Source organism: Hyla sarda, chromosome 4 (assembly GCF_029499605.1).
Source record: "Hyla sarda isolate aHylSar1 chromosome 4, aHylSar1.hap1, whole genome shotgun sequence".
Classification (NCBI taxonomy): Eukaryota; Metazoa; Chordata; class Amphibia; order Anura; family Hylidae; genus Hyla; species Hyla sarda.
Genome location: NC_079192.1, coordinates 134,693,680 through 134,715,398, shown reverse-complemented (window position 1 = coordinate 134,715,398; position 21,719 = coordinate 134,693,680). Strand labels below are relative to the sequence as shown.

Here is a 21,719-nt window from a genome sequence, read left to right as displayed (position 1 = left end):
AGAGGCTGAAACGCGTCACTTGCTATTCCACTTCTGCTCCTGTCTGTGATGTGAGAAACTTCAGATTTTACTGCACGTAAAACCTGGCTGGACATCTATCCTTTATTCATGCTGCTCTCTGTGTGGTCGGCACCAGTCCAGGCCGGGCTACCTTCTCTTCAGTTGCTGCACAATTATTGGTGAACTGTAATTGTTGGCCTCAGCATGTAAAAGAAAAAAAAAGTACATTGAGCTGTGTGGCAATGGAATACTGCCACTGCAGTTTTTGAGCCAAAGCCAGGAGTGGGAAATATAAAGGGAGGATTTATACTTCCTCATGGAAGGTGAGAGGAAGGTGACTTTGGTTAGATTTAAAAAAGTACATTTAGTGGCATTGGGGGAGATTTATCAAAATATGCCCATAGCAACCAATCAGATCGCTTCTTTCATTATGCAGAGGCCTTGTTAAAATTAAAGAAGCGATCTGATTGGTTGCTATGGGCAACTCAGCAACTTTTCCTCTGGACAGGTTTTGATAAATCTCCCCCATTATTTCTAAAAAACTGCCAAGTGCAAATCCAGCCTAAGTGTAGGGTCACACATCGCATCTGCAGCGTATTTCACACTATAAATGCCCATTACTAGAGTAAGCTTATTGTGCGTGTGTCTGCAAATCTGTAGTAAAACTTAACTCATGCGCAGTTTACTCACAGACATCACGATTGCTCCCCCTGCTCCCTTAGCTAGGCGGAGAGCAGCTGCGATGTCTGTGTGTCTGCTCATAGCAGCGGATTTCTGCTATAAGTAGACATGCAGGACACAGGCACAAGGAGCTCACTCTAAGGACGCTGCGGATGTGCTATGTGTGACCCTACCCTTAATGTCTTTCATTTCAGGCGTATGTTAAAACTACTACAGATGTAAATTTCTAAAAGAAATCAATCTAAAATATCGGCTTTACAACTACCTGGCAGCATATCTGGATTCTTAGGTTCAGAAGATGGCTTTCTTCTGGCCACATTCACATTTGGGAGTGGCTAGAGATTTATCAAAACCTGCACAGAGGAAAAGTGGTGCAGTTGCCCGTAGCAACCAGAGTTTTTTTTTTAATTAAAGAAGCAATCTGACTGGTTGCTATGGTCAACTGCTCCACTTTACCTCTGTACATGTTTTAATAATTCTCTCCCTTGGAGTGTTATGTCTGACATTATGACAAATAGGAATTGCATTTATAAACAAAAGTGGGGAGAATTAACAAAACCTGTTCAGAGGAAAAATGGAGCAGTTGCCCATAGCAACCAGATTTATTTTTCAGAGGCCTTTTTAAAAATGAAAGCAAAGTGGGAATTGGTTGATATAGGCAATTGCATAGATTTTGCTAAATCCCCACAGAGATCCCTGCTCCCATGTGAAAGATGCCTTACAAGATAAAAGCCACATTAAACTCAGACATAGCAAGAGAAATCTGGTGCTATACTAAGAAAATCTTAGAGATATTCCCATTTCAGGCATTTATGGCAAAATGTCAACCTGTGGGACCCACACCTAAACCTAAAATAGGGGTTCCCCAGCGGTGGTGGTTGGGAATCTGGAGACAGACAAGCCGCCAGTATTACTTAAATTACGTAACTCCTACTGACTTATCAAAGTTGCGTAAACAGCGTAGCACCATAAGCTATGCTCATTACTTGCTGCGGGAGTTACGTAAACAGCATACCGAATTCTGCTACACTAAAACACCTTTCATTAACGTTCATGGGAGTTATGCAAATTTTATAAAACTGACGGCGTGGCTTTTTTTAGCTTCTTGACCATCTCCACCAACCGCAAGCAGAGGGCCGAGGAGCCTCATTGCAGAGTTGGGTGTGGGTCTCAGAGATGTAACCCAAAATCTAAGACTAGATTTATGTGTATCCTACAAATATGCCACAATACCCCAAATGAGATATTTAGCATTAATTCATTAGATCATATTTAGAAAAACTTTAGTAGGGACTTTACTATGAAGCTGTAATTTCTACTAACTTTATAAAGACCTAGGACCCCAAAATGTTATTTTCTATAGACATTCACAAGTTTTGACACAAGGCTCTATTGGAAGAAATTGTTTATTTGAGTGGAGTGCTTTGTGGTCAATTTATAAATTACTGATTGTTAAAAACATATTGCTAATAAAAAAAAAGAATAAAATAAAACTCCAGATGAAGTGAGCGCAACAGGTATATAAATAATAATCCAAAAGGCATCTCCAGGTGTTAAGGCCACTCGTGTTTTGCCACTTAACTCTGAAAAGAACAGAAACAAAACAATGATTAGAGTGAATGCAGCGTTTTAGATCACAAAAAGCCTCTAGTTATATGGGGGAGATTTATCAAAACCTGTGCAAAGGAAAAGTTGTGCAGTTGCCCATAGTGACCAGACAGATTGCTTCTTTAGTTTATTAAGCGGCCTTTTAAAAAATTAAAGCAATCTGATTGGTTGCTATGGGCAACTGCACAAGTTTTAATAAATCTCCCCCCTATATCTATGTATTTAGAGGTTATCCAAAGATTAAATGTAGAGATGAGCGAACTTACAGTAAATTCGATTGGTCACAAACTTCTCGGCTCAGCAGTTGATGGCTTTTCCTGCATAAATTAGTTCAGCTTTCAGGTGCTCCGGTGAGCTGGAAAAGGTGGATACAGTCCTATGAGACTCTTTCCTAGGACTGTATCCACCTTTTCCAGCCCACGGGAGCACCTGAAAGCTGAACTAATTTAGGCAGGAAAAGTCATCAACTGCCGAGCCGAGAAGTTCGTGACAAATCGAATTTACTGTAAGTTCGCTCATCTCTAATTAAATGTATCCTTTATCCACAGAATAGGGGATAACTAACCTAAGAACTATGTAATTGAAGCACCATTCATCCTTACACACTGGCACTCTATTCATTGGCTACAGGAATTCTATGGATAGCTGAGGGCTCTGCAGTTAGACCCCTAATGATCCGCTAGTTATCCCGTGTCCTGTGGATAAGGCATAACTACTTTAACCCCTTAAGGACTCAGGGTTTTTCCGTTTTTGCACTTTCGTCTGTTCCTCATTACCTTTTAAAAATCATAACCCTTTCAATTTTACACCTAAAAATCCATATTATGGCTTATTTTTTGCGTCGCCAATTCTACTTTGCAGTGACAGTCATTTTACCCAAAAATGCACGGCGAAACGAAAAAAAAAAAAAAATCATTGTGCGACAAAAATCGAAAAAAAAAAACGCAATTTTGTAACTTTTGGGGGCTTCCGTTTCTACGCAGTGCATATTTCGGTAAAAATGACACCTTATTATTCTGTAGGTCCATATGATTAAAATGATACCCTACTTATATAGGTTTGATTTTGTCGCACTTCTGGAAAAAATCATAACTACATGCAGGAAAATTTATACGTTTAAAAATGTCATCTTCTGACCCCTATAACTTTTTTATTTTTCCACGTACAGGGCGGTATGAGGACTCATTTTTTGCGCCGTGATCTGAAGTTTTTATCGATATGATTTTTGTTTTGATCGGACATTTTGATCACTTTTTATTCATTTTTTTAATGGTATAAAAAGTGACCAAAATATGCTTTTTTGGACTTTGGAATTTTTTTGCGCGTACGCCATTGACTGTGCGGTTTAATTAATGATATATTTTTATAGTTCGGACATTTACGCACGCGGCGATACCACATATGTTTATATATTTTTTTTTACACTGTTTTATTTTTTTTTATGGGAAAAGGGGGGTGATTCAAACTTTTATTAGGGAAGGGGTTAAATGACCTTTATTAACACTTTTTTTTTGCAGTGTTATAGGTCCCATAGGCGATGTGTGGTATTAGCCGCGGGTCCCGGCGGTTGATGAGCGCCGGGACTGACGCGATATGATGCATGATCGCGGCGCGATCCCGCTTCATATCGCGGGAGCCGGCGCAGGACGTAAATATACGTCCTGCGTCGTTAAGGGGTTAAAGGAAAACTTTCAGCCTGTTCACCCACACTAAGCCTTATACACTGGGTTATAGTGTGGGTGAACAGGAGTCCAACGAGGGGTCACTTACTTAAATATGTCCAGTAGGTCCTGAGATATGTCCCCCAGAAGATCCTCTGCTAAATTCAAGGAATCGTGCAGTGGGGGTGGGGCTACATGTCGTTCTCCCCCCCCCCCCCCCCCCCATAGATAGGTTAACAAACAGTCATCAGATCTGTTGTCATGAGCCATGCACCCTTGTGACACTAGGAGAGTTCTCTGTCACAAGGGGATGACAAAGTCATGGCTGCCTAGGAGATGGATAAGAGAGCAGTTACCTTGTTGTTTATCAGGTTTAGCACATCTCCATACACTCTGTTGAACAATTCTTCCCTTGTACTTGTCCCTTCAAGCTTTTCTATAAGAAAAAAAACAAAAACATTTTTTTAAGCATAACTCTGATCATACTCAGGTGGCAAGATACATGTTTAACCTCTTAAAAGGACTTAGGGCGTACCTGTACGCCCTAAGCCTGGTCCCGGCTGCTAACGATAGCCGGGACCCTGGGCTAACAGCGTGCGGCACCGATCGTTGTGCCGCGCGCTGTTAACCCTTCAGACGCGCTGATCAAAGTTGACCGCCGCGTCTGAAAACAAAAGTAAACGGTTCCTGGCAGCTCAGTCGGGCTGATTGGGACATTGCGATAAAATCGTGATGTTCCGATCAGCTGGGACGCAGGCGGAGGTCTCCTTACCTCTCTCCGCGGCGTCCGATCGGGGATTGATTGCTCCAAGCCTGAGATACAGGCTTGAGCAATCGAGCCCCTATCTGACTGATCCCTGCAAAGCTATGGACAAAGGCAAAGGACATTTAACCCCTTCCCTATTAAAAAGTTTGAATCACCCTCCTTTTCCCGTTAAAAAAAAAAAAACAAAAAAAAAAAACTGTAAATAAAAACAAACATATGTGGTATCGCCTCATGCGAAAATGTCCGAACTATAAAAATATATCATTAATTAAATTGCACGGTCAATAGCGTACGCCCCCAAAAATTCCAAAGTCCAAAATAGTGTCTTTTTGGTCACTTTTTATATCATGAAAAAATAGCGATCAAAAAAGTCTGATCAATAGAAAAATGGTACCGATAAAAACTTCAGATCACGGTGCAAAAAAATTGCCCTCATACCGCCCTGTATGCGGAAAAATAAAAAAGTTATAGGGGTCAGAAGATGACAATTTTAAATGTATACATTTTCCTGCATGTAGTTATGAGTTTTTTTCAAAGTACGACAAAATCAAACCTATATAAGTAGGGTATCATTTTAATCGTATGGACCTACAGAATAAAGATTATGGTATCATTTTTACCGAAAATTGCACTGCGTAGAAACGGAAGCCCCCAAAAGTTACAAAATTAAATTTTTTCTTCAATCAATTTTGTCGCACAATTAATTTTTTTCCCGCTTCGACGTGGATTTTATGGTAAAATGACTAATGTCACTGCAAAGTAGAATTGGTGGCACAAAAAATAAGCCATAATATGGATTTTTAGGTGCAAAATTTAAAGCGTTATGATTTTTAGGTGATGAGGAAAAAATTTAAATGCAAAAACGGAAAAACGCTGAGTCCTTAAGGGGTTAAAAGGGGACCCCCACGATCTCTGTGCAGAATCGGGCGTTCGTTTAGAACACTGGGTGGCTTGCATTGAGGGGTGTGGCATAATGCCACAAGGGGCGTGGCATGATGTCACAGATGACCCCCCCTCCCCCTTTGAGACAGCCCGCTGCTGAAGTGATCAGGATACAGATTTGCCAGAAGTCCCATGCAAGTCTATGACTTCCGTCAAATCCATATCCTAATCACTTGAGTCTCTGAGCTGCCAGGAGATTTAAATAGGTATCCTGCCACCGGACCAATATTAGAGTTATGCTTTAACTATTTGATTCACTTCACCTTTCTAGATTCCCAAATACACAAAGAATGAATAACTTACCCACTGTGACATTCATTTCCTCCATGATATTTTTGTGCTTCACATACATTGGCCAGACATGGCCATCGAAGAGTCCCGGTGGATCTGGAACTGTGTAATTTCTGGAGCTGTTACAAAAAAGCAAAAAGATAAAAAAAAAAAAAAAAAAAAAATACTACGTTCAAAAATAAAGACAATTAAAACATCCACTGGCAAAATACAGAAATAAGTCAAGATGTGGATATAATCTTTATAACTAAAAATAAAAAAAATAAAAAAAAGTGGCTGAGCACGAGCTAGTTATAAGCTTTATGTAAACTCTACTATAACCTGTTATCAGGTGGGGCACCATGTCCTACCATGCCCAATACAATTTACTGGCTGGTTAATCTGAAATTATAGCAAAATTTTGCAATACAGCCAAAATAGTGTATAAAAAAATAAAAAAAAACACCACACATTTCTAATGGAGTAGTATTTGTTAGCAACTAAGGGAACTAGAACACATTAAAATTATATGAAGATAACTCAGGTAATTGAGAGAAAGCAAATACATAGATCAACAAGGAACATCTTCGTATTAGTTCTAGAAAACACTTTAATACACAGAACAGGTTAGTCAGAACCCAATATCCAGTCTTATTTCTAGATCTCCAGGGCCTTTCAGGACAGTCGTCTGCAATCAAAGGATAATGTCCATGTACAGTAACAGCAGTGACGCATCATGTCCTACAGACTATTACACCTCAATCCAAACTATGCCATAAACTACAGATATTACGTCTGTTCAGTGGATGATAAGAAAAGACGTGTTCTATAGTATTCTGGTACAAGATGTCTCTAGATAGGAAAGTCACAATGTTTTAAGCTCTCCTAGGGAATGACTAAGCAAGACTTGATCTAGTGCCATGTCAATTCGGGCAATACACAGACAAGTGAAGAGATAGGAAAATAGTGCAGTAAAGACGAAAAATCTACCATGGGAAAGAAAAAGAAAAAAAAGTGGCGTCCATACTAATGACATAGCATGTGACTATATAAAACTAACCAAAAAGTGGCTTTTTATTTTAAGCAATTGAGTACTAAGTGATTAAAAGTGATCACTCCTCTAGATGCAGTATGTCACATAAGTCCCCATTGGCAGCACAAAAGCCTATTCTGAGCTCAGTCACCCTGTAGACTGTATATCCACAACTGGTCGGCATTGCTGGGCTGCCAAAATGCTGACAGCAATAGACCTCACCCTCCTGTCCGCCAGCAGCTGTCTCCTGTGATATAGTACAGTGCAGCCTCCTGACATTAACTCTATGAATTCCAGAATCCCAAATCTGTATACTGTTATCACAGCCCACTAGTAAAACAAGAGTCAATGAACCAATCACTGACCTGGAAAAGTTTTACATTTTTTTTTTTAAACAATCCTAAAGTATTCATAACAATTTAATAATCTGTGGTATATAAAACACCTCCCCAAATTCTGTTAACATGCAGATGATCCATCCTATGAACACTTCTGTAATAGACTGACACTAATAGATGGACACCCTAACTAAAACACCATTGCCAGAGCCTTATGTTAGTCCAGCAGTAACTGGTTAAAGGGGTACTCCGGTGAAACACTCCTTTTTTATTATTATTTTTTAAAATCAACTGGTGCCAGAAAGTTAAACAGATTTGTAAATTACTTCTATTAAAAATCTTAATCCTTCCTGTACTTATTAGCTGCTGAATACTACAGTGGACATTATTTTCCGTTTGAAACACAGAGCTCTCTGCTGACATCATGAGCACAGTGCTCTCTGCTGACATCTCTGTCCATTTTAGGAACTGTCCAGAGTAAAAGGAAATCCCCAATGCAAACATATGCTGTTCTGGACAGTTCCTAAAATGGACAAAGATGTCAGCAGAGAGCACTGTGGTCATGATTCAGCAGACAGCTATGTGTTTCAAACAGAAAAGAATTTCCGCTGTGGTATTCAGCAGCTAATAAGTACAGGAAGGATTAAGATTTTTTTTAATAGAAGTAATTTACAAATCTGTTTAACTTTCTTGCACCAGATTTAAAAAAAAAATAAAAAATAAAAATAAAAGTTTTTCACCGGAGTACCCCTTTAAGTCCAGATGAGGAACTCCAACATGGGGAAAGGGAAATTCTTAGTACTATTACTTGATTTAAGAAAACATAAAAACCAAGCACACTTAATACCTCCTTCTCCTCTTGCATTCATCGTAGGGTATTGAAATAAAATAACGGTGTGTAAATAACTCGATCAATGGTCTGAAATATGAAAAAAATAAATTCATATAAACATTATGTGGAAATATTAATTTTTCAAAACTAGTATTTATGTTTTACAATTTGACTTTATACCCAACCTTGTGACAACTTCAATTACTATTTAAGAACATTTGTGGCTTTTATTAGTCAAGAACATTGCAAAATGCAATAAAATTAATTCTTCCCACTGAATTTATATACTAGTCTACAAATGATAACATTGGAGAATAGTTCAATAGCCAAGCAGAGGCCCCCAAGAGTAATGTTGTAAAACTAGCTATACAGAATAAAACAAAATATAGGGTCAATTGTGTCCTTGGGACTTCAATGCTCAAAGGGCAGGCCTATGGTCTTTGACCTTGTGCATGCTGCAGTAGTTGTAGGGACTAGGGATCGCCCGATATCGGTTTTTTAGGGCCGATACCGATAATCGGTGCAGGTTAGGGCCGATAGCCGATAACTTATACCGATATTCCGGTATAAGTTATCGGCTATTTATCCCCCCTCGACACCGCTGCAGAGCATTGATTTAAAGCGGGCGCTTTAAATCAATGCACTGCAGTGGCTTTTGCGGGGCCATAGGCCGCCGCCACCACCCGCTTCTCTCCCCCTACCTGTCAGGGTGGTCCGGGCCATCCTTCCATCGTGTCCGGGGGCGTTCCAGGTGGAGGGTGAACCGGTCCGGGCTGTTGTTCTTCTCTGGCGGTCATCTTCTCCACTCCGGGCGGGCTCCGGCCTAGTACGCTGCATAGACGCCGCTGCGCAGTGACGCCCGTGCGCAGCGACGCACCTGACGTGACGGCGTAGCGGTGTCTATGCAGCGTACTAGGCTGGAGCCTGCCCTGAGTGGAGAAGAAGACCGTGGGAGAAGAAGGACAGCCCGGACCGGTTCACTCTTCACCTGGAATGCCGCCGGACACTACAGGAACGATGGATGGCCCGGACCACCCCCATTACGGGTAAGTTAAATTTTTTTTTTTATTGACTCGGAGGGTGGGGGAGGGACCCGACCGGTATAGCGGTATGGGCAAAAATCCATACCGGTATATTGCCCAGCACTACGGTAGGGGGTGCGGGGCATTATCGGCAAGGTAATTGCCGATACCGATAATCCCCAAAATCGTGATTATCGGCCATACCGATAATCGGTCGATCCCTAGTAGGGACCCACAGTACAGTACGCATAGCCTGCTATAGAGCCTGTACAATACTTCTATACACCTCTAATTTTATACAAAAGCACAGTGACTTTTTTTCCAAAAGATTCAGAAACAAATAAATAATAGTAAAAAGAAAAGAACAGTAGCCAGCACTCACCATCCAGGGGTCATTTATTGCAGAAATCGGTGCATGTACACAACTTCGGTGGGCAAGGAATGAAGGGCAGGGGTCTCGGGACGGTACTGTTTCGCGCGCCTGGATGGCGAGTGCTTGCTACTCTACTTTTCTTAAATATTCTCAAATTTCACTTCTTGGTTGGCAATGTGCACCGCCGCAATCAGGGGAGGTGCTTTAAGTTTGGCATTAGATCCCAGCGATCATTGAGACTACTAGTGGTGTAGTGCCAGTGTTACCGTTTCTCATAGAACTGTAAAATAATAGTGGCATGCACCCAAGCATGCTGTACTATGGAGGTATTCTTCCCCTAGAAGATCCTTACAGTGACTATAGGGTTATAACACTGAATCGCTTCTAGGACAGTGTACAGTACCACAGGGAGACAGTAATATGACCAGTAGAACAAACACGGATCTGCCACCGTACCTCATAGTGTGCCAGTCCCCACCTATGGGTATGTTCACACTACGGATAATGAACGGAATCTCTGCTCGCAGAAATTGCATTCTGGCGGCCGCCGCCGCAATACTTTGGCGGTAGGACCGCGCGGCACTGCGCCGTCACCACTGACGGCTATGCAGTGTTCGCGGACTTCCGCACAAAGAAGAACATGTTCTTTCTTTGCGCTGAACAATTTCAGCGGTGGAATTATCCACTGCTGAAATTCCGCAGTGTGAACAGGTCTCGCCGAAGACTCATTCACACTGATGTTTATGTTCACAGCACGTAATTCCGCAGGAATTACGTAGTGTGAACATACCCTATTACTAGAACCTTATAGTATTAATAGCATGATTTACATATGGTAGTTTTGCGCCTTTAACACCTGGAAATCCACATCACTTAAAAAAAAAAAAAAATTATTACTACACACTTACTCATAGGTGTACAGAAGAAAACCCTCCACAATTAGGATATGACAAGTGTCCGGCTCCTCAATTCCGTCAGAGGTCTCACTATCTAGACTGTTGTTAACACCATGAGATCGCTCAAACTTCACAGGATCCTTTTTCCAGGCTGTAATGGTTTCAACCATGGCTTCAATATCCAATGCACTTATCACTAGTAAGAAGTGAAACACAAAAGGTTAGACGATTCTGAGGTAACTCCCTTCTCATGTATTGGCTAGTAACAGCGTTCCACCTTCACCAGTGGTGTCAGGGTGGTCATGCCCTGGCACCTTCTTACCATCATACTGCTTAAACCCGTCTTCAACTTTGATCTGGTCCTGAGGCTGAAACAGTGATCAAAAAGAAAAATATACAAGAGCCTTGTCTATATAAAGCCAGAACACATAGTACATTGACATGACATGCCCTAACACCGATAAAGTATACAGTGACCCCCCCGACCTACGATGGCCCCGACATACGATAATTTCAGCATCGCATGTTGAAGGCAGCATCAACATACGATGCTTTTTTATGTCGGGGCCATCGCATAAACGGCTATCCGGCAGCGCTGACTGCTTCAGCTGCCGCCGGATAGCCGTTTACGGTGCCCCGTGTGGTCCGCTGACGATCACTTACCTGTCCTCGGGGCTCCGGCGCGTCCTCTTCGGGATCCTCTGCATCATCGGTGCTCTCCATCGTCATTTCATCGCTGCGCACGCCGTCCCGTCATCCAATAGGAGCGGCGTGCGTAACAACGTAATAGCAGCGACGGAGCGCGGGGATGCCGGGGAAGCAGAGGCCTTACCGGAGCGTCGGGGACACCTCGGGGACGCGGCAACAGTGATGGACGGCGACGGTCCGGAGCGGCGGGGACAGGTGAGTACAACTTCCTCTAACAGTGGCCTTCAACCTGCGGACCTCCAGATGTTGCAAAACTACAACACCCAGCATGCCCGGACAGCCAACGGCTGTCCGGGCATGCTGGGTGTTGTAGTTTTGCAACATCTGGAGGTCCACAGGTTGAAGGCCACTGTCCTATACTTTACATTGCCCGGATCCCTCAACATGCGATGGTCCGTTTGGAACAGATTACCATCGTATGTTGAGGGACCACTGTAGTTTCCACTGCAGTGTGGATTCTCACCCATGTACTTCATTATCAGTTGAAATAACTATAGGGCGGCACTAATGTATTACAAGACACAGTATCTACATTGTAGCTGTAATTTTCTTATGAAGGGATTGAACTGTATAATAAATAATGAACAGCACAAATAATTAGCATTACCTACCTTAAAGAAGTCATCTTGATGCACAACACAGCAGTTGGGTAGAGACTTTATCAACCTGTTGGTCAGAGTGGTCTTCCCACCGTTGGTTACACTGAAACGAGAAATATTTAGCTGAGACGCTGTATATGGTTGCGTTATTTGACAGTAAATCTACAATCTATATACAGAGCCCATATCATTTTACTAGCGCACAGGACATTTAACATTTGAAGCACAATATGTATCCCTGACAATGATTACAGACTAAAGAGGTTGCTGTGTTCATTTACCAGCAGAGCGTCCATGGATGAGAAATAGATATTATGTACATCATTCTTACCCATGGATACAGTGGACACAAACACAGGGCAATAGCAACCAGAGAAGCGACAAGTCTGCAGAGCTTAAAGGGGTACTCCGGTCCTAAGACATCTTATCCACTATCCCAGTGGTCTTCAACCTGCAGACCTCCAGATGTTACAAAACTATAACTCCCAGCATGCCCGGACCGTCCGGGCATGCTGGGAGTTGTAGTTTTGCAACAGCTGGAGGTCCACAGGTTGAAGATCACTATCCTATCCAGAGGATAGGGGGATAAGATGTCTGATCGTGGGGGGCCCGCCGCTGGGGACCCCCGCAATCTCTCATGCAGCACCCACCTTTGTGAGCTGCACGCCAGCGCTGAAGCCTCACAACTAGAGGGCCAGAGTATCGCACTCAGAACTCATAGCTTGTGTGGTCTTCTAATGCAGTGTTGTCCAACCAGGGTGCCTCCAGCTGTTGCAAAACTACAAATCCCAGCATGCCCGTACAGCCTTTGGAAATCAATCTGTTGATAGAATGAAAGCGGTCCTTTTGGCAGAATCCGCAGAGTCCCTTTGCTAAAGGGGAAGTGACACCACTTATACTGCCACTGCTAAAAAATATAGTAACATAACCATGGTTATTCTGTATGATTACAGCTCGTTGGAGCACTAAGGGCGGTTGCCTGGACCATTCTAATCTCCCATGCCTAACCACGGCCACTGGATATATATTTTCTTGCCCTTTTGAACTTTATGGAATAAACGCCTCTTCCCGTTTTTTCACCACTATTTGGAGTGCTGCGGTCTTTTTGAATACTTATCTAATCTATATCCCGTGACCGGGGATCAGCACCGATAGCGCCCACATCTTGAGGTGTGCTGCTCCTGTCTGCAATTATATATATATATTTATATATATATTTTTTTTTATAAATAAAAGCAGTGGCAGGGCAGTACTGACTGTCTCAATACAAACTGTCATGGCAATAAGCACCAACACCAAATCATTTTTGCTCCATTTGATTTTCCTCAATTTCATAGTGTGAACATACCCTTCTATAGAAAACCAGCAATGTGTACTTATTTTACATTGTATATTATATTCTCCTTATGGCTAAATGAAACACCCGTATAATACTGAAGATGCCACATTGATTTATTAATATACAGGAGGGAAGGAGCAGCCGACTACATATAATATAGAGTGACCGTTCTTTCTTCAGTCCTAGTTTTCCCAGCTGTGATGGTGAAACCTTTCCTGTATGTCGATCTAAAGCAGCGAGAGACTTCAGCTGTTGCAAAACTACAACTCCGGGCACGCTGGAAGTAAGTTTTGTTTTATTAATACAGTGCTGTATGCGTTCAGTCGAATAGAAACAACAACATGGATTTTAGTAAAGTAGTAAACAAGGCCGTTTCCCGATCAGACTTATACCTGAGAATAGTTCAGAGTATATAGTTCGTGAATCTTACACCCCTACAAACACATAATCCGGGCACAGGTGTCAGGGAAAGCCACTGGGCATAGGCTCAGACACCGTATCCACAACAGAGGAGCAAAGAATCCTGGAAAAATGTCCCCGCAAAAAATAAAATACAGCCAGATGCCCCCTGCTTGTATTTTATATTTTCAAATTAACGCCTTAAGGACGCAGCCCTTTTTTACCTTAAGGACTGAGCCCTTTTTCGCAGTTCTGACCACCGTCACTTTACAAATTAATAACTCGAAAACTCTTTTACCGAATATTCTGATTCTGAGATTGTTTTTTCATGACATATTCTACTTTATTTTGGTGCAAAATTTTTGTCGTTACTTGCATCCTTTTTTGGTGAAAAATCCCCAAATTTCATGAAAATGTTGCATTTTTCTAACTTTGAAGCTCTCTACTTGTAAGGAAAATGAATATTCCCAATAAATTTTATTTTTATTCACAAATACAATATGTCCACTTTATGTTGTCATCATAAAATGGACATATTTGTACTTTTTGAAAAAATTTGAGGGCTTCAAAGTAGAGCAGCAATTTTCAAAAATTTCATGAAAATTGCAAAATCTGAAGGGACAGATGTTACAGAACTACAACTCCCAGCATGCCTGGGCAGTCTAGGCATGCTGAGAGTTGTAGTTTGGCAACATCTGGAGGGCTACCGTTAGGGCACCACTGTAACAGTCGTCTCCAAACTATGACCTTCCAGATGTTGCAAAACTACAACACCCAGCATGCCCAGACAGCCTTTGGCTGTCTGGGCATGCTGGGAATTGCAGTTAGGCACCCACAAGGAAGGGCAGCAGTAAATATCGCTTACTCATGGGAGGTCTGGATATGGAGTCACACTCAAAATCAAAAGTTGAAAACCACACTACAGGCTGATCCAACTTTGATGTTATGTCCTTAACCCCTTAAGGACGCAGGACGTAAATGTACGTCCTGGTGCGGTGGTACTTAACGCACAAGGACGTACATTTACGTCCTATGCATAACCGCGGGCATCGGAGCGATGCCCGTGTCATGCGCGGCTGATCCCGGCTGCTGATCGCAGCCAGGGACCCGCCGGCAATGGCCGACGCCCGCGATCTCGCGGGCGTCCGCCATTAGCCCCTCAGGTGCCGGGATCAATACAGATCCCGGCATCTGCGGCAGTGCGCGATTTGAATGAATGATCGGATCGCCCGCAGCACTGCTGCGGGGATCCGATCATTCAGAACGCCGCACGGAGGTCCCCTCTCCTTCCTCCGTCCGGCTCCCGGCGTCTCCTGCTCTGGTCTGTGATCGAGCAGACCAGAGCAGGAGATGACCGATAATACTGATCTGTTCTATGTCCTATACATAGAACAGATCAGTATTAGCAATCATGGTATTGCTATGAATAGTCCCCTATGGGGACTATTCAAGTGTAAAAAAAAATGTAAAAAAATGTAAAAGTAAAAAAAAAGTGAAAAATCCCCTCCCCCAATAAAAAAGTAAAACGTCCGTTTTTTCCTATTTTACCCCCAAAAAGCGTAAAAGATAAATTTTATAGACATATTTGGTATCGCTGCGTGCGTAAATGTCCGAACTATTAAAATAAAATGTTAATGATCCCGTACGGTGAACGGCGTGAACGAAAAAAAAATTAAAAATAGTCCAAAATTGCTACTTTAATACATTTTATTTTAAAAAAAATTATTAAAAAAATGTATTAAAAGTTTTTTTATATGCAAATGTGGTATCAAAAAAAAGTACAGATCATGGCGCAAAAAATGAGCCCCCATACCGCCGCTTATACGGAAAAATAAAAAAAAGTTATAGGTCATCAAAATAAAGGGATTATAAACGTACTAATTTGGTTAAAAAGTTTGTGATTTTTTTTTAAGCGCAACAATAATAGAAAAGTATGTAATAATGGGTATCATTTTAATCGTATTGACCCTCAGAATAAAGAACACATGTCATTTTTACCATAAATTGTACGGCGTGAAAACGAAACCTTCCAATATTAGCAAAATTGTGTTTTTCTTTTTAATTTCCCCACAAAAAGTGTTTTTTGGTTGCGCCATACATTTTATGATATAATGAGTGATGTCATTACAAAGGACAACTGGTCGCGCAAAAAACAAGCCCTCATACTAGTCTGGCGATGAAAATATAAAAGAGTTATGATTTTTAGAAGGCGAGGAGGAAAAAATGAAAACGTAAAAATTAAATTGTCTGAGTCCTTAAGGCCAAAATGGGCTGAGTCCTTAAGGGGTTAAAACAAGTCACAATGAGGCTCAGTAGTGTGTGTGGCCTCCACGTGCCCGTATGACCTCCCTACAATGCCTGGGTATTCTCCTGATGAGGCGACGGATGGTCTCCTGAGGGATGTCCTCCCAGACCTGGACTAAAGCATCCACCAACTCCTGGACAGTCTGTGGTACAACGTGGCGTTGGTGGATGGAGCGAGACATGATGTTCCAGATGTGCTCAGTCTGATTCAGGTCTGGGGAACGGGGCGGGCCAGCCCATAACATCAATACCTTCCTCTTGCAGGAACTGCTGACACACTCCAGCCACATGAGGTCTAGCATTGTCTTGCATTAGGAGGAACCCAGGGCCAACCGCACCAGCATATGGTCTCACAAGGGGTCTGAGGATCTCATCTCGGTACCAAATGGCAGTCAGGCTACCTCTGGCAAGCACATGGAGGGCTGTGAGGCCCCCCCAAAGAAATGCCACCCCACACCATTACTGACCCACCGCCAAACCGGTCATGCTGGAGGATGTTGCAGGCAGCAGAATGTTCTCCACGCCGTCTCCAGACTGTCACATGTGCTCAGTTTGAACCTGCTTTCATCTGTGAAGAGCACAGGGCACCAGTGGCGAATTTGCCCATCTTTGTGTTCCCTGGCAAATGCCAAACGTCCTGCACGGTGTTGGGCTGTAAGCACAACCCCCACCTGTGGATATCGGGCCCTCATACCACCCTCATGGAGTCTGTTTCTGACCGTTTGAGTGGACACATGCACATTTGTGGCCTGCTGGAGGTCATTTTGCAGGGCTCTAACTGTGCTCCTTCAGCTCCTCCTTGCACAAAGGCGGAGCTAGCGGTCCTGCTGCTGGGTTGTTCCCCTCCTACGGTCTCTTCCACGTCTCCTGATGTACTGGCCTGTCTCTTGGTAGTGCCTCCAAGCTCTGGACACTACGCTGACAGACACAGCAAACCTTGTTGCCACAGCTCGCATTGATGTGCCATCCTGGATGAGCTGCACTACCTGAGCCACTTGGGTTGTAGACTCTGTCTCATGCTACCACTAGAGTGAAAGCACCGCCAGCATTCAGAAGTGACCAAAACATCAGCCAGGAAGCATAGGAACTGAGAAGTGGTCTGTGGTCACCACCTGCAGAACCACTCCTTTATTGGGGCGTCTTGCTAATTGCCTATACTTTCCACCTGTTGTCTGTTCCATTTGCACAACAACATGTGAAATAGATTGTCAATCAGTGTTGCTTCCTGAGTGGACAGTGTGATCTCACAGAAGTGGGATTGACTTGGAGTTACATTGTGTTGTTGAAGTGTTCCCTATAGTTTACAGGGAACATTGCATAGTCATTCAAAGGCTCTTGGCCACTAATGAAAAAAAAAAAAAAAAATTATATGTGTAAATATATTTTTTTTCTTTTAATTATACACACACCAAAGTCAGCTTTAGATCAGTGTTAATTCATTCTTCAATAGTATAGACTGTCTTCAAAGTGAGTATAGCGACTTGAGGTTAGGGTTGCCACATGTCCGGTACTTTACCAGCACTGCCGGTATTTTGGCCACCCTGTCAGTATTTTTATATTAAAAATACCAGCAATGCAATGGCTCATATTTATCCAACCAATCCTCTATAACCTATATCAGTGTTTCCCAACCAGAGTGCCTCCAGCTGTTGCAAAACTACAACTCCTAGCATGCCCCCCAAAAAATGAAGACTGTCCGGGCATGCTAGGAGTTGTAGTTTTGCAACAGCTTGAGGCTCCCCAGGTTGGGAAACACTGACCTATACTATATAGTCCAACATGCTGGGAGTTGTAGTTTTGCAACAGCTGGAGGCACCCCAGGTTGGGAAGTACTGACCCATACTAGATTCTACTAAATATGCATAATTAATTATATCTGCCCATTACAGGGAGGTGTACACTGCTTTATCCTTGTAAACGCTGCATTGCATGTCAGTCTTTCCCAACCAGGGTGCCTGCAGCTGTTGCAAAACTACAACCCCTAGCATTCCCCCGAAAAGCTGAAGACTGTCCGGGCATGCTGGAAGTTGTAGTTTTTCAACAGCTGGAGGCACCCTGGTTGGGAGAGAGTAGTCACTTCTGGATTACATGATGGAAACCATCCAGTCTGGTAAATGAACAGGAACTATAATCTGTAGTCCTGAGAAGGAGGGAAAAACACACCACTAGTTATGGCCTGCCAACCCTGCCACACCCGCCTGGCACAGATACCCCATGTGTACTATACACTGCAAATGTGGAGGGAAAACATAAATCATACTCATGACTGGATATTATGTTCTTATAAGTGCCTATGGGAGGAGAATAGAGATGAGCGAACTTACAGTAAATTCGATTCGTCATGAACTTCTCGGCTCGGCAGTTGATAACTTATCCTGCATAAATTAGTTCAGCTTTCAGGTGCTCCCGTGGGCTGGAAAAGGTGGATACAGTTCTAGGAGACTCTTTCCTAGGAATGTATCCACCTTTTCCAGCCCACCGGAGCACCGGAAAGCTGAACTAATTTATGCAGGATAAGTAATCAACTGTCGAGCCGAGAAGTTTGTGACGAATCGAATTTACTGTAAGTTCACTCATCTCTAGAGGAGAACCCCTTCAATGTCGCCATAAAGCTTGTACCAGTGTTTTCCCAACCAGGGTGCCTCCAGCTGTTGCAAAACTACAACTCCCAGCATGCCCGGACAGCCAACGGCTGTCCGGGCATGCTGGGAGTTGTAGTTTTGCAACAGCTGGAGGCACCCTGGTTGGGGAAACACAGCTAGAGTAAGGCTGGGTTCAGACCAAATTTTTGCAATACAGTTCCCGTATCAGGTTTTTGACAAAAAAAATAAAAAGCGGATTCCTCAAATTCTGACTTGGGCTGCGTTCACATCACGTTTTTCCCCATACGGGAGCGCATACGGCTGGGGGGGAAAGCTAAAAACTTGCGCTGCTGTATGCCGCCCATGTGTAATTCATTTCAATGAGCCGACCGGAGTGAACCAGTCGGCTCATTTTTCCCCTGTATGCGGTCTCCTACCAGACCTAAAACCGTGGTTGACTACGGTTTTAGGTCCTGTAGAAAACCGCATAAGGGAAAAAAAATGAGCCGACTGGTTCACACCGGTCGGCTCATTGAAATGAATTACACATGGGCGGCATACAGCAGCGCAAGTTTTTAGCTTTCCCCCCCAGCCGTATGCCCTCCCGTATGGGGAAAAACGTGATGTGAACCCAGCGTTCACTGTATCAAACACGTGTACACATTTTTTATCTGTATACGGTTGAAAAATGATGTCCGCTTCATTTGTTTGTTTTTTTTTAAAGAAAAAAAACGTATACGTTTTTAACTTTACACTCCATTATGAATAAAGTTTCAGTTGTTTGTTTAAAATTCCAAAAGGGGGGAAAAAAAAAAACAAAAAAAACTGTGCAAAGTCAAAAACCATATGGTGAAAACCCGGATGGAACCGTACGTATATACGGCTCTGTACGGTTCCCATTGACTCCCATGTTAAAAAAAACGTATACGGTTTTTCACCAGAACCAAAAAAACCGTGGTAGGCTACGGTTTTTTGTCCGGAAAAAAAAAAAAAAGTAAAAAAACGTATGGTTTGAAAAAAGGAGACACCTGTATACATTATGGTACATAAAGTTTTGAATGGGAAGTCTATGGGCACGGTTTTCTGTACGGTTGCATGCGTTTTTTTGTTTTTTTTAATGAAACCGTATAGCAAAATCGTGCTGTGAACCCACCCTAAGACCCCCTCAGCTACACAGGGCTCTGCAGTCCGCCAGCGCACACTAGAGTGAAGCAGCTGTTGCAATGTCTCGTGAATTCTACGCATGCGCAGTGACTCACCCGCCAATGCCCACGATGATCTTCATGGCGTGACTCTTCTCACCACGATCCACACACGAGTGGAAAAAAAAATGTATATAAAAGGTGGAAGGATGGGAAGAAGGAAACCCTAGAGAAACGCAGAGAGAAGAAGGAGGTGAAGTCAACGTCAACTACTTAAAGAAGCCTCCATGGCGGATAGAGCAGCGCTGAGCCCGGCCTGTCACACTGAAGAGCTGGTCGCGAAAGGACGATACAGAACAGCAGGGGGGCGCGTCAGGTGCGTCCGCTCCCGTCATTGGTCACTCGGTGGGATGGAGGAGGGGCTTCGTGACGTCATCGGCGCCTGTCAATGCAGGGTGTGGACCGCAGCTGTCACAGGAGGGGACGGTGACATTTAGTGCGGGGTGTCCTTCATTATCGGGAACACCTGATGGAAACGTATCTCCCGGACACATGACAAGTATCGGATACAACTAGTGCTACAAAGACCAATGTCAACAGTGTTCATTCATTCTTCACTAGTATAGACTGGCATCCAAATCAGCTTTATAACTGTTCAGATTTCTCTATACACATATCCACATCGCCAGCGCATTACAACCAATATACAACCAATAATTACCACTTTGTGGGATACTGTACTGGGACACTGCAATCTTTGTGTTCTGCCACCAAAGTCATCGTTTAGCCCCATCCTAATAAAATGGTGGATATGTATCAAAACCTGTCCACGGGAAAAGTTGTCATAAAGAAAAAGTTGTAGCCAACTCACCGCTTATACGGTCTTATTGATCCAAGCACGCTGTATCCGTATTCTGGAAGCCCGGATGACGCCGAGCCGTTTCCTCGGTATAAGTACAATGCAAGAGAATCCCATAGGAAAGTGTCCAGCTCCCAGACGAAATTATATTAAAAGCCCAACATTTTATTTAGTCCATTTAAAAAAAAGTAGAGATGAAAAACGAAACACCCAGTGAGTTAAAAACACAACGCCAACGGCGTTGTGTTTTTAACTCACTGGGTGTTTTGTTTTTCATCTCTACTTTTTTTTTAAATGGACTAAATAAAATTTTGGACTATTAACCCCTTAAGGACGCAGGGTTTTTCCGTTTTTGCATTTTCATTTTTTCCTCATCACCTTCTAAAAATCATAACGCTTTCAATTTTGCACATAAAATTCCATATTTTGGCTTATTTTTTGCGCCACCAATTCTACTTTGCAGTGACATTAGTCATTTCACCCAAAAATCCACAGCGAAACGGAAAAAAAAATTCATTGTGCGACAAAATTGAAGAAAAATTTCATTTTGTAAATTTTGGGGGCTTCCGTTTCTACACAGTGCCTTTTTTGGTAAAAATGACACCTTATCTTTATTCTGTAGGTCCATACGGTTAAAATGATACCCTACTTATATAGGTTGGATATTGTCGTACTTCGAAAAAAATCATAACTACATGCAGGAAAATGTATAAGTTAACAATTCTCATCTTCTAACCCCTATAACTTTTTTATTTTTCCGCGTACGGGCCGGTATGAGGGCTCATTTTTTTGTGTTGATCAGACTTTTTGATCACTTTTTATTCATTTTTTCATGATATAAAAAGGGACCAAAAATACACTATTTTGGACTTTGGAATTTTTTTGCGCACACGCCATTGACCGTTAGATTTAATTAACGATATATTTTTATAGTTCGGACATTTCTGCACGCCACATATGTTTATTTTTATTTACACAGTTTTTTTATGGGAAAAGGGGGGGGGGGTGATTAAAACTTTTATTAGGGAAGGGGTTAAATGACCGTTGTTAACTTTTTCTTTTCACTTTTTTTTTTTTTGCAGTGTTGTAGCTCCCATAGGGACCTATAACACTGCACACACTGATCTCCTATGCTGATCCCTGCAGAGCCATAGCTTTGCATGGATCAGCGAGATAGGGGCTCGATTGCTCAAGCCTGTAGCTCAGGCTTGGAGCAATCAATTGACGATCGGACGCCACGGAGTCAGGTAAGGAGACCTCCGCCTGCGTCCCAGCTGATCGGAACATCACGATTTTTTCGCGATGTCCTGATCAGCCTGACTAAGCTGCTGGGAAGCGTTTACTTTCGCTTTCAGACGCGGCGGT

At 42.8% G+C, this 21,719-nt stretch overlaps 1 protein-coding gene across 1 annotated transcript; it reads right to left on the bottom strand.

The window, feature by feature from the left end:
* Positions 1-2,069: 2,069 nt before the first annotated feature.
* On the bottom strand, positions 2,070-19,855 carry LOC130368486 (nicotinamide riboside kinase 2-like). The gene is made up of 8 exons (XM_056572205.1): positions 19,613-19,855; positions 11,742-11,832; positions 10,745-10,790; positions 10,435-10,618; positions 8,147-8,218; positions 5,962-6,068; positions 4,307-4,386; positions 2,070-2,264 (listed from the first exon to the last, which is right to left on the bottom strand). The coding sequence occupies exons 1-8, from the start codon at positions 19,636-19,638 to the stop codon at positions 2,259-2,261; spliced, it is 612 nt and encodes a 203-aa protein (XP_056428180.1). The 5' UTR covers positions 19,639-19,855; the 3' UTR covers positions 2,070-2,258.
* Between the last annotated feature and the right edge of the window lie 1,864 nt (positions 19,856-21,719).

Excerpts from the sequence above, each read along its gene's own strand:
- LOC130368486 (XM_056572205.1), bottom strand. The coding sequence starts at position 19,638 with ATGAAGATCATCGTGGGCATTGGCGG. Across the intron at positions 10,791-11,741 it reads ATCAAGATGACTTCTTTAAG|CCTCAGGACCAGATCAAAGT; the intron begins GTAGGTAATGCT and ends TCACTGTTTCAG. Across the intron at positions 10,619-10,744 it reads CGGGTTTAAGCAGTATGATG|TGATAAGTGCATTGGATATT; the intron begins GTAAGAAGGTGC and ends ACTTCTTACTAG.